The following is a 12,782-nucleotide window of genomic DNA, read 5'->3' on the forward strand; positions in this document are numbered from 1 at the left end:
TAGATCAGTCCATCCACAGCTGGCCAAATACAGTCCACTGGAAAGCTCCTCAGTCTCAGAAACACTTATTTCACTGCTGTACACACAGCAGCTCACGGTGCCCAGACCTTTTTCCTTGTGGATCTGCTCACCTGAGAATTGAGTGTGCCAGAAGGAGATTTATCTTTTTGGGGAAGGAACTGCTTGATGGGCAAACCTGTGAGTTCCTGTTCTGTCTGAGTAAAGGAACAGATATATTAGGATTTGGGAAAGAGTCCCTTTCCTTGACAGCATGGCAAGGTGTGCATCGGGGGCTCAGTTCCAGCCACTGTTTGACCAGTGCCCAGATAAGGCTCTTAGGGATATCTCCAGAGAGAAATGAAAAGCAGTGTCTGGACATCCTCCGATGCACATCTTAACTACAGCAGCTGAGGATTCCCTCTTGCTAACCTAGCAAAAGTGACACTGAACAAAAGTGGTGACCAATGAGTGAGTTTGTGTAGATCGTGGACTACTGCATAGATTCACATAAGGACGAGCGGGAGCAGCTACCTCTCCCTTAGAGCTAATTTCTTCCACCTTTCCTTATTCTCCCATGCTCTGATCTCTCACACTTTGAGGGTTTTCTGGCAGACGCAGAGGCGATGCTGCCATTTTCTTGCCATGGACAACTTTGAGAAAGCAGCACTTTCTAAAAGGCCCCGTTGAGTCGTGTCCCTGTGGGTGGGCAGCTCTGGTGGGATATGCTCAGGAGCAGCAGTGCAGAGCCAGCATAACTCAGGAGTTCCTTCCTTCTAGAGCCAGGGATGCTCGGCCTGGTGCCCAGGAGGAGCCTGCAGGTGAGCCAGCATGTGGCCAAGGCACCTCTTCTAAACAGATTTCTCTTTTTGCCCCACAGAATCTCAGAACCTGCCAAAGCAGCCCCCACTGATGCTTGCCCTGGGCCAGGCCTCGGAGTGTTTGCGACTCATGGCTCGTGTGGGCTTGGGCTCCTGTTCCTTTGCCAGAGTAGATGACTATTTGCACTAGCCACCAGAGCAGGATGGAGCTGACATCGTCGAGTGCTGCCCTTCACCCTCCGTTGCTGCCACTACAACGCCACCTCGTCTGTAGCCTGAGCTCCCACCAACACCCCCTCTAGCACACACACACTGCCTGTGAAAGGATCTGTTCCCTCACCACGTGGCCATTCCTGACCCAGGAGTGACTGGCAGACCTGACCTGTCTCCCCGCCACCGCTGCGGCTCCGGCGGCACTCAGTATTTCGCTGGTTATTCTAATGTAGCGCCTTCCAATGTAGGGATTTCTCTTTGTTTTGATTTGAGTTGTTTCTCATGGATCCACCAGTATTTTATCTGGAGAGTTTTGCTGAGCTGGTTTCTGCTGATTTACGGAGGAAGCTCGTGAAGTTGGTGACGCCTTGTTCTCTTCTTCCCTCCCTCCTCCATCCGTGCACATGCAACATCATCTTCTGTGCTAGTTACCTGAACTCTTCTCGCAGTGGCAGTTCAGAGGGATTATTATTTTTTTTTTAATTTTATTTGAATCCTGTTTATTAAAAAGGTCTCTTCCACCTCCACAAAGTCATTGATGTATTTATTGCCCAGAGACTTGGGCCCAGCCACGCACTTCCTACATCCCCGCAGTGAGGTGCATCCTGTCCTATGCTAACCATGGGAATTGGATTTGGAGGAACTCAGTCTTTACTGTCTCTGTGAGTAGGAAACGTAGAAGATTTGGCATTGCCTTTGTCTGAGAAATGGGTAAATCTGGCAGCTAGAGAGACAGGGCTAACCAGTGTGAAGTCACCTGCTATACTGATGGAAGCAGATGATGGTAAGGAAGAGCTGTGGATGCTGCCAAGTTGGGCTGTTTGTTTTTGTGCTGCATCACAAAATCCCTGTTTTTCTCCATATAGAAGGGCTCTGCTACTAGGACTCTATACAGTAGTATTTACTGAATGATCACTGCTACATTCCATTGTTTTGAGGTTACTGAAGTGTGCTCGTCCTTGCAGGGTGCAAATGCTCAGATCAGGTTGCAGGTTAGGATCAGTGCTTTTTACCCATTTAGGAAGGAATGGCAATGTTTCTTTGAGGATTAGGAATGCAATTTTTAGTTCCAGGTCCGAAAGTGACCATCAAGGATCTGTGGGTGAGTAACCTCCAGGTAAGATGGACGTGGTAATGTGTCACTGCTGCGGTCCAGGGACTTTGAGTGTTGCTAAGGCTTTGGTATTCAAACCATCTGCCAGCAAGTGTTTCTAAGTGTATTTTGTACTGGTGTACCATGGGAGAAAGTAAGTCGGTGTCAGAACTCTGCTACTGAGCTGAGAGCTCTGAGAGTTCGCTGCATTTACAGATGTGATTTGGAGTCATCCCCATCCCTGGAGGTGCCCAAGGCCATGGGTGGGCTCTGAGCAGCCTATGCTGGTGAGGCACCCAGCCCAGGGCAGGGATTGGTGGGGATAGGCTTTAAGGTCCATTTCAACCCAACCATGCATGCTGTGTTTTGCTGCTGGAGCATAAAGTTTGAAATAAAGGCAGAGCAGGGGACCAGTGTGGCTTTCCCATTTGGGTGATTCCTGTGCTGTTGGCCATCATTTAGGTCATGGCTGTCTCTTCCATCTGTGCAGCAGCACCATCTTTGTCTCCTTCTGAGTTTTGTGTTACTTCTTTTTGGGGTAGTTTTTGGTTCCTTTTAGTCAAACCTCTGTCATGGCTCACGCTTGGTCTCCCAGTGAAGCTGTGCTGAGTGTCCGTGGTGGTGGCAGGGCTGGATCACCTCCTGCCACTACTGTTGTGCATCGTGCAGCCTATCGCCGTGGTTTTATGTATAAAAGCTTCCTGGGCATTGAGTTGTGGTTGCTCCTTCATGGTTTGCATTTTGGAACCTTGTTATGATATCAGTGAGAGTTGATGATTGGGTTGTTGCAGTCATTTAAAAAAAAAAAAAGAAGAAATAATGGAGGTCTTTAATTTTGAGTATGGCTACAACATAAGTAGAGCCTTCACACAAGCTCAGAAATGATTTTTAAAAGTGTTTTGGGATTTCTCATTTCAAGTGCCTCATGCTTTGCTGAGAAACAGATGAATGAGTGAGGGAGGCCTTAAGAACAGCCGGGCTAAGACTCAGCTTTGTCTGGGCTGCCCCTCAGTATCACTTCTCCTGGGAGCGCATTGGTAGAGCCATATGGGTGACTGTGTAGCCACTAGCAGGACCTGCTGGCATCTCTTCTCCTGGGGAGGGTGGCCAGGTCTCAGCCCTGCCCCCATATGGTTATACTGGACACAGGACCTCCATCCCATGAGGCTGGCTGGCATGGAGCTTCTTCTGCTCACCGGTCAGGATAAGTGGACACGGTGAAAATCTCCTGAGCTGCAGCCCTGCATACATCATGAGCTTTGTTTTGAGACCGGCGAAGTGGCCGTTTTTCTGAGAACTTCTGAGAAATGGGGACCTGCAGGCTCTGGTGAGCACTCAGCTGCACTGACCTGAGCACCAGGGGATGGAGGTCTGACTGATGGAGATGGTGACCAACACAAGAATGGCCCCTTCCACAAGCATTGCTTCTTGTGGTTGTGCACACCCAGATTATCCCTACCTGTTTTGTTGTTTCGTCATATTTTGATTATTTCTTTCTCACTGTGACGTTTTGCCTGTCCTCCAGCTGTGCCCTGATCTTTCTCACAGTCTCATGAAGACATCATTACCATTCTTGAGCTTTGTTCCCGAGACTCCCTCGAACAACTGCCAACAACCAGAGCTGGTTTAAGCAGGCCTGGGGGAATCAAATTCACCATTTCTCCCCCTGGGCATGAGGCACAGGGAACAGTCTCCTTGTCAAAGCACACCTTGTTGGGTTGCTGTGGTGCTGCTGTGCTTTGTTACCAGTCTTAACACTCAGGTAACACCACATTGCAGAGGCTGACAGAGGGTGTGTTGGGGCATTGAGGGGTCATGGCAGGTCTGGGGAGGAGAAGGGAGCAGCTGAGAGCCTCCTCTGAAGTAAGCCCCACCTGCTCCCCATTGCCCTTCCTTGGATTTGGAGAACAGGAGCTCCTTTATCTCCAGGAGGAAGGGAGGCTTTACTCCTGCACACAAAGCAGTGGGATGTGCACTCACAGAAACATTCCTGGAGTCCATGCAAAGCTCTGTTTGCATGCTGAGTTCCCCTATGGGCATCCTGGGACTGCTGTAACACACAGACCCCTCGGTGCGGGTCTTTGGCCATTTCCTTCCTCCATCAGCACCAACGTGGAGAAAAGGAGAAGCCAGGGCAGATTTGAGGATAATAAGGATGTGCAAGAAAACGTTCAGCACAGAAGTGCAATCACTCTTTCAGACAAAGGACATCACATAGGTGAACACTTCATTGGGATGCTCCCATGCCGTGGCTCTCCAGCCAGGACCCAGCAATGCCAGGCACGGAGCTGCCTGCAGCACAGTGAACTCAAAACTCAGGTATGAACTGCTTGGCTGGAGATGGGGAACGAGGGGCTGCAGTGGGGCTGCAGCAGAGCAGATTGCCACGCTTGTCAGCACCATTGGAGGGTTTCCTCCTCTCTGGCACAACGTCAGCTACGTGGACGTTCCACACATTGTGCACATTGGTTCAGTCTAAGCGTAGTAGTTGTGAATTAAGTTATCTGATGCTTCGCATGAAAACTTAAAAAAAAAACAACAACCAACCAACAACAAAACGGGGGGAGGGGATTTTAACTGAAAAAAGCCTATGAAAATATACTGGAAATATGGCAAAGAAATCAACATTCTGCTGTATATTGACAGAATTATTTTTATTAAAATACACATCCATGTGCAAGTGCTTGTGTGAAGCCGTGTGCTTTGTGAGTTCTGCAGAAGAATGGGCCCAGTGCACAGGGAGCTCCGTGTCTGCAGGAGCTTCTGGTTGGCCCCAGGGTCACAGAACAAAGGCACTCAACAGCCCGAGGTGGAGGGACCAACTCTGAATGCTGACACAGATGGAGGGGGGAATGGTGCCGGATCCTGCAACCACATCACAGAATGGCCAAGGTCTGAAGGGACCTCAAGGATCACGAAGCTCAACCCCCCCCACCACAGGCAGGGCCACCAACCTCCACATTTCATAGCAGCCCAGGCTGCCCAGGGCCCCATCCAACCTGGCCTTGAACACCTCCAGGGATGGACGGGGATCCACAGCCTCTCTGGGCAGCACCTCACCGCTCTCACAGTACAGAACTTCCCCTGACATCCAACCTCAAGCTTCCCTCCCTCAACTTCAAACCATTTTCCCTTATCCTGCTGTTATCTACCCTTTTAAATAGTTGATTCCCCTCCTGTTTATAGGCTCCCTTTAGGTACTGGAAGGCTGCAATAAGATCACTCCCCAGTTTTCATATCACAGGGTATGCTGCAGCTTCCAGGTGGTACGGGGACATTGGGGCCATGGCAGCAGGGGAGCTGAGTCTGGATCTGATCCCCTGTCAGGAGGGGCATGGACTGAAGGCAGCACCCAGCTTCTACACCAAGATCTACACCCGGGGGTGGCTGGGGAACCCACACAGGGTGGCAATGAGAGGGAGTGTGGGATGGAATGAGGAAGGGCAGGGCTTCTTAGAGAAGCAGAGAACAAGAGTTCGTTGAACTTATGTCTGTACAGCTTCCCTGGAAGAAGAAAGGAGAAGAAAAATCAAATGTGCTGATGACACTATTATGGAAGAGGTGGTCAGCAGCCCAGACTGGCAGCCCAGCACAGGGCTCGCCATGGCACTACCCAGAGCCATCGAAGCTATCAGCTCCCAGCACAGCCTTAAGGTCATTTCTAGCTCTTCTTCACCTTTCCACAGATTCCAGTGCCACTTTTTTTTTGGAAAAGGATTCTGCAGACAGTCTCTGCTCCCAGGTAACAGCAATAGTATGAGAGGTGGCAGCTTCATGTGATGCCAGGGGAGGTTCAGGCTGGGTATGAAGAACAATTTCATCTCAGAAATAGCATACGTGGCCACTTGGTGACAGCATCTTTCCAAACACACCTCACAGAGCTCCCCTGCAGCTCCCTCCTGTGCATCTGCAAAGCACACTCAGTGCACAGCCCTCTCTGCAAAATCACTGCTGTGACTCGGATTCGAACCGAGGTTGCTGCGGCCACAACGCAGAGTACTGACCACTATACGATCACAGCTGCACATGGGAGGCATTGCACAGGATTGAGTAGAGGGAGGAGAGAGCCAATGGGCTGGCTCTGGGGCAGGAGCATTGCAGAATATTGTAGCTACTTCCATTGAATCTGACATTGCTCTGTTAGAATCACAAAAGCAGAAACAAATATTTCACTAGTTTTCTGGTTTTGTTGTTGTTACTTTGTTTGAAAATTAAGCCCTGCTACAGATAAATACTAACTGTACAATAAATTCTATATCTGTCCCAAGACAATTCCTGTTCATTCAGTGCATCCCAAGCAAGTCAAAAGGTTGGACTTTATGCCTTATTGGGGTTGTAGGAGCCATTTGCTTGGACTCTGCGCTTGTCCCTCCCAGAATCACTCTGGGATCTCCTCATCCTTGCAGATGTGATGGGCGTCCATGGTCCCTCTGCTTGCCTTCTGCTTCCCTGGGGGTGATGCAGGGGAAGGAGGTGCTGAGAGATGGGGACTGCAGTCACATCCGTGGACTTGGACTGTGGGCCATGGCCTGCAAGCCAGCCTTCATCACCTGGAAGATCTGCCTCCTTATCCATTCAGGCATCCTGATGGAGGCCGTTGGGGCAAAGCCCCGTCCATAGCAATGGCACCAAGCACACACTGCTGCGCAGGCCATGTTGGTCTGGGTGCTGGACTTCTGGGCCTGTCGGTTGCCCTCCAGGGCAGCCCTGCTGCTCTTCTGCCCCAACACAGCTCGCCAGGATGGCCGCTCCCTGCCAAGGTGCTCCCCTCGGCACTGCAGCTTCATGGCACAGATGTGGAACTCCAACATCTCACGCTGCTCCATGGGCATGAAGGTGCTCTCCTGGCTGGGGAAGCACACAGGCACGTGTCAGCCGTGCGCTCTTGAGGAGTGTTCTGGGCACGCACTGCCTGCCCAGCATCACTATGGGGCCTCCCATCCTTGTTGATACAACATGTGTCCATGGTCCCTCCGCTGCCTTGCCCTTCTGCTTCCCAGAGGCTGATGCAGGGGAAGGAGATGGGGAGCAGATGGGGATCACCATCATGTCCTTGATTTTTGACTGCAGGATGTGCCTGCAGGCCAGATGCCAGCATCTGGTTGATCTGCCTCCTTTTACAGTCAGGCATTCTGATGAAGGTTGTCAGGGTAAAGCCCTGTCCATAGTGCATGCTCAGTGCCAGCGCTGTTCTTCAGGCTGTGTTGATCCAGGTGCAGGAGTTTGTGGCTTCTCACTTGGTCTTCAAGGCTGCCCTGCTCCTGTCCTGCCCCAACACAGCTCACTGGGATGGCTGCTCCTTGCCAAGGCACTCCCCCACAGAGCTGCAGCTTCTGGGCCTGGATGTGGAGCTCCAGCATCTCACTCTGCTCCTCAGGCACGAAGGTGCTCTTCAATCTGGGGAAATACACAGGCACAGGCCAGCAGTGGGCTGTTGGGGAATCCACTGGGCAGGCAGTGCATGCCCCAGGCTGCTTTCACGAGGCTGCAGCCGTCCTTTGGAGTTCACACGGCCACTGGTAGAGCTTTTTCACGAAGCACTGCACTACCCCACGGAGGCATTTTCTGGTGGTGTGAAGCATACTTCCTTCCTTTCCTGCACACCTCCTTCTTGAGCTGCAGCTTGGAGCGAGGGACAGGCACTACAGCATGGACACATCATCTCTCCCTGACTCTGTACCCACATGAGCCCACTGGCACAGTCAAAGCCAACCACCCTGCCCATCCTGCAGACACACTGCCTGTGCTGGGAAGGGCTGGAGGCCACAGGAAAGAGGAGAGGCCAGAAGGGTCCTTCTGCCCTGAAGGTCAGCCTGCTCTCTCTTGGAGAAGACAGCTCCAAGGGACGAAGTTCCCTGGTGCTTGTGGTCCAGGTGCTGGTTCAGGTGTGTGTGCGACTCCTGCCATTCCCGCCCTGGGTGCTCTGCTGCCCTGCCCTGACCCAGGCCTCATGGCTTCCACGAGCTGTGCTCACCAGGGAGTCTCAAGTCCCAGAGAGCAATGGAGGACATGGCACCACCAGGGCCAGGGACTGCTTGTTGGGGTTGGGGTCCCATCACTGCCTTTGGGCTTCCATGTCCACCAGGTTGGTGTCCACCTTCCCCTGCAGTACTGCCTGTGCTTTTGCAAGGGCTGCCTCTGTCCTGGGCAAACCAGCTTCAGCACAACAGGGTGGCAGTGCAGCAGCACCTCCTCTTCTGGGACTCCTGCACAGCTGCAGGCAGAGCCTGCAGGGGAATTCCCAGAGCTTTCTGAGCCACGTGCTTCTTTATAGCCAAACTGGCTTCCAAGCCCCACAGAAGTCTGGAGTGACAAGAGGGACTCCTCAGGGACTCTTCCATCAGAAGTCAGGGAGACACCGATGGGAACCTTGGTGGGTTTTGGACTGCCCATACACCTGCCTCTCTTCACCTGCAAAAGGACCACAGGGCCTAAGCCTGGGGCTCAGGGGCTCTCAGCTCTGCTGAGCCTTGGGCAGGGCCACTGACACCCACAGGGTCGTGAGGTGCACCTGTGCTGCACTGGTTTGCCTCAGGCACAGGTACTCATCTCCACCATCACCATCTACAACGCAGCCCTGTGGGCACAGATGATGGCAGAGCTCATCCCTGCCACCCTCCTGCCCCTCAGAGCACTCCTGCTTTTCACTGCTGCTCTGCATGCATGCAATCCAGCCCTTATCAAGGGAACAGGCTCCTCAGGAAATACCCCGACGAACTGAAGAACTGGAACATCTCTCAGAAGAAATGAGGAGAGTGAAGCTGCTCATTTCCAACGTTACCCTCTGGCGATCGATGGAAGGGCTGATGCTACAGATATGGCTCTGCTGCCATTCAGTGCTGAGAACAAATGTAACAGCGTTGAAGAATTGCCTGCTTGGGTGCCACTGAAAGACACAGTTTAATCCCCTGCTCTGTATGAAGCAATGACAGAACACACTACAGACATTTTCTTTAACCTTTGTCAGGATATGTGGCACAGCTACTGGAGGTGCCCCAGCAATGGTTGGTTAAATAGGGGGGAATTCCTATAAAGCTAATGGAAGATGATGCAGTTACCACCAGCAGCTCCTGTATGATGAAACTCCACTGCATCAGGCAGCAAGAAAACCTAGGTGTGAGAGCCTAACAAATAGAGGACATCATGGTTCTCTATCAGAGCTGTGAGTTTCAGGAAGTCTGAGGGTCTGAATATCACCACTTCCAGGAGTCCCTTCGAAGTCTGCATGCTGGTGATGGGATTTGCTTTCCCAGAAGAAGGTGGCTGAGACCAGGCAAAATGCTGAAGACTTTAAGATCTGCCAGATGACATTGAGTCACTGAAGGAATCAAGAAGAAAACTTAGGCCAGAACACGAGGATGAGTGACACCACACAGAGAGGGCATTTGTGGTGGATCTGACAACTCATTGAAGTGAGCTACATGTATGCCTCCAAGGTCACAATCACATCATCTGTGCTATGGTTCACACAGTAACAGCACTAGAAACAGAACTTAAGTTATGGCAAGCTCAAGATATGGCAAATAATTTCATGCCTTTTGGTACGGTGGCTAAACACAGTCCTGTTAACAGGAAGGTACACACAGCCATACTTTTAAGAAGGTGAAAAATAGAATTATTATTATTATTTTTCTAAATCTTGTAAGCTATTTTGTATAGATGCAAATCCATTGTCATTCAGCATCAATACATTACTTGCAAATTTTCACATAGGTGCACAACCAGACATTACACTCAAAGGAAAATCTGGTAATGTCTCATTACCAGGCTTTCAGAAGCCCTATTGTAATGCTATGATGTGATGAAAACAATCTAGCAATAAAAGCAGGCAAAGTCTTTGACTGCACCAAATGAGGACAAGACCATACGCAGCAGCTGTGGACACAGAAACAAAAAAAGCTTCTTACACTGGGAAGGCCACAGGCAGGCAGGGATCTCCAGCAAGATACTCCTCCTTCCACTGCCAACCCTTAAGTGAGGTCTGGGAAGGGGTGGATCCTTCCAGTGACTCTGCTCACTCAGGTGCATTGCTTGCACCTGAGCTCTTTTGGGTTGGTCCTGCCTTCCCACCAGGTGTTCCATCATTGCTTCAAGCTATGATTCAGCATTTCTGCTGTACCTGCCCTACCAGAGAAAAATATCCCTCACTTCACAATCGTGGCTTCTTCATGCCATCACTTTTGGGCAGTACGTTCATTTGTAAACAATTGTTGTCAAGAGTGAAGCACAGGAAGAGCAATATTTCATCAAATCGCTCTGACAAACACCTTGAGAGCTCACTAAGAACCACAGATACTTCCATTGAACCTGACACTGATCCATTAGGATCACAAAAGCAGGGTCAAATATCCCACTAGTTTTCTGTTTGTTCTCTCTGTGTTTTTTATTTTATTTATTTTCAAACAAAATACATAACAAGTCTTGCTACTCATAAATATTAACAATGCTATACATTCTGTACATGGCCCAGGGCAATTCCTGTTCATTCAGTGCATCCCAGGCAAGACAAAAGCTTGGGCAGCCATGCCTTACTGGGGTTCTAGGAGCCATCTGTCTGCACTCCTGTGATCCCTTTTGTCACCCCACGCTTGTCCCTCCCAGAATCACTTTGGGGCCAAACCACGAGCACATGTGCCCAAACCTCTGCTTCTCCAGGACGGAGCAGGGCTCAACAAATTAGCTGCTTGTCAGGCTGTAACCCAGAACATACAGCCCTCCGACTGTTATTATAAGCAACCCCATCCTGGAGCTGTCTGACTGCTGCAGACCATTCTGCACACAGGCTTCTCCCAGCACTGCCATTAGATCTGCACATTTTTTCCACAATGACTTACTTTCTCCGATGCTTGGCTCCTCCAGTTTCCCCTTTTTCCCAGAACTTGTGAAGTCAGCAGAGGGTGCAAGGCAGTGCCAGCAATGGGGCATCAGCAGGATGCAAGAGCCAAGCTGCGGGTGAGGGTTGGGGCCTCCTCATCCTTGCTGATGCGGTGGGCATCTGTGGTCCCTCTGCTGCCTTGCTCTTCTGCTTCCCCAGGGGCGATGAGGGGAAGGAGGTGGGGAGCGGGTGGGGATCTCTGTCACATCCCTGGTTTCTGATTGCAGGCCAGGGCCTGCAGGCCAGATTCTTTTCCAGTTGGGAATCACGATGGAGGCTGGGGGGGCAAAGCACAGTGCTGGGATTGCTGTGCAGGCACAGCTGTGATGAGCTGGCTGCTGTCCTCCTGGGTCTGTTGGTCTCAAGGACTGCTCACCCCCTGTCCTGTCCCAACACGGCTTGCTCCCTGCCAACGTACTCCTTGAGGCTTCTTGGCACAAATGTGGAGCTCCAGCATCTCACGCTGCTCCTCAGGCAGGAACTTGGGTTCCCAGCTGGGAAAGAACATGGGCACAGGTTGGGAGCGCACTGTCAGCAAGGCCACCAGGCTGGCAGTATGTGCCCCAGGCTGCTTCCACGAGGCTGCAGCAGCCCTGGTCCTCTACAGCTCACATGGTGACTGGTGCAGCTTTTTCATGGAACACTGCACTACGTCGTGAAGGCATTTCAGCTTTATCTGGAGGCATTTTCTGTGGTGTGGAACATGAGTTTTCTGCACACCTCCTTCAGCTGCAGCTTGGAGCGAGGGACAGGCACTGCAGCATGGACACATCTGCTCTACCTGACTCTGCACCCACATGAGCCCACTGGCACAGTCAAAGCCAACCGCCCTGTCCATCCTGCAGACACACTGCCTGTGCAATGTGTAAGGGCTGGAGGCACCACAGGAAAGGGGAGAGGCCAGAAGGGTCCTTCTGCCCTGAAGGTCAGCCTGCTCTCTCTTGGAGAAGACAGCTCCAAGGGACGAAGTTCCCTGGTGCTTGTGTTCACCCAGCACTGCTCATTGAAATGAGCTAGATGTGCACCTTCAAGGTCACAATCACATCATCTGTGCTGTGGTTCACACAGTAGCAGTGCTGGAAATGGAACTGAAATTATGGCAAGCTTGAGTTATGGCAAATAATTTCATGCCTTTTAGTACACTGGCCAAACACAGTCCTGTGAATAGCGAGGTGCACGCAGTCATACTTTTGATGAAGAAGTTGAAGAATAGATTATAAGCTCAGGGGATACACGGGGTGATGACGATCACTTTCCCCTGCAGCCAGCAGCATTGCCTGCACCACAGCAAGGGCTGCCTCTGTCCTGGGCAGATCAGCCTTGGCTGCAAAGGGTGGCAGTGCAGCAGCACCTCCTCTTCCTGGGACTGCTGCACAATTGCGGGCAGAGCCCACAGGGCAATTGCCAGAGTTTTCTGAGCCACGTGCTTCTTTGGAGTCAGACTGGCTTCCAAGCCCCGCTTGAATCTGGAACAACAAGAGGGACTCCTCAGGGACTCCTCTATCAGATGTCAGGGGGACATTGATGAGAATCTTCAGCTCAGATGCTGCTGCACCTCTCCACCATCTCCACCATCATCTCCCCCATCTCCACCACTGCCATCTCCAATGACCACCCTGCGGGTACAGAAGCCTCCGTTCCCTGCAGCTCCCTCCTCTGCATTTGCAAAGCGCTGTCTGTGCACAGCCTGATCGCTGCAAAAGCACTGCTGTGACTCGGATTCAGACCGAGGTTGCTGTGGCCACAACACAGACTGCTCACCAGTACAGAATCACGGCTGCAC

The 12,782-nt window shown here is 51.5% G+C and overlaps 1 protein-coding gene and 1 non-coding gene across 4 annotated transcripts in view; one reads left to right on the forward strand and one right to left on the reverse strand.

Annotated features, from left to right (window-relative positions):
• RANBP10 (RAN binding protein 10) overlaps nucleotides 1-1,562 on the forward strand; it is a 53,559-nt gene extending 51,997 nt beyond the window's left edge. For all 3 annotated transcript variants that reach the window (XM_085235106.1, XM_085235105.1, XM_085235107.1), the window contains exon 14: nucleotides 878-1,562. In XM_085235106.1, the coding sequence (XP_085091232.1) occupies nucleotides 878-1,008 (131 nt within the window). In that variant the 3' untranslated portion in view covers nucleotides 1,009-1,562. The remainder of the gene's footprint in view (nucleotides 1-877) is intronic.
• A 4,511-nt stretch (nucleotides 1,563-6,073) lies between these two features.
• On the reverse strand, nucleotides 6,074-6,145 carry TRNAH-GUG (transfer RNA histidin (anticodon GUG)). Its single transcript has one exon. It is a non-coding gene; the product is annotated as a tRNA-His (tRNA).
• Between the last annotated feature and the right edge of the window lie 6,637 nt (nucleotides 6,146-12,782).

Source organism: Meleagris gallopavo, chromosome 13, assembly GCF_905368555.1.
Source record: "Meleagris gallopavo chromosome 13, MGAL_WU_HG_1.1, whole genome shotgun sequence".
Classification (NCBI taxonomy): domain Eukaryota; kingdom Metazoa; phylum Chordata; class Aves; order Galliformes; family Phasianidae; genus Meleagris; species Meleagris gallopavo.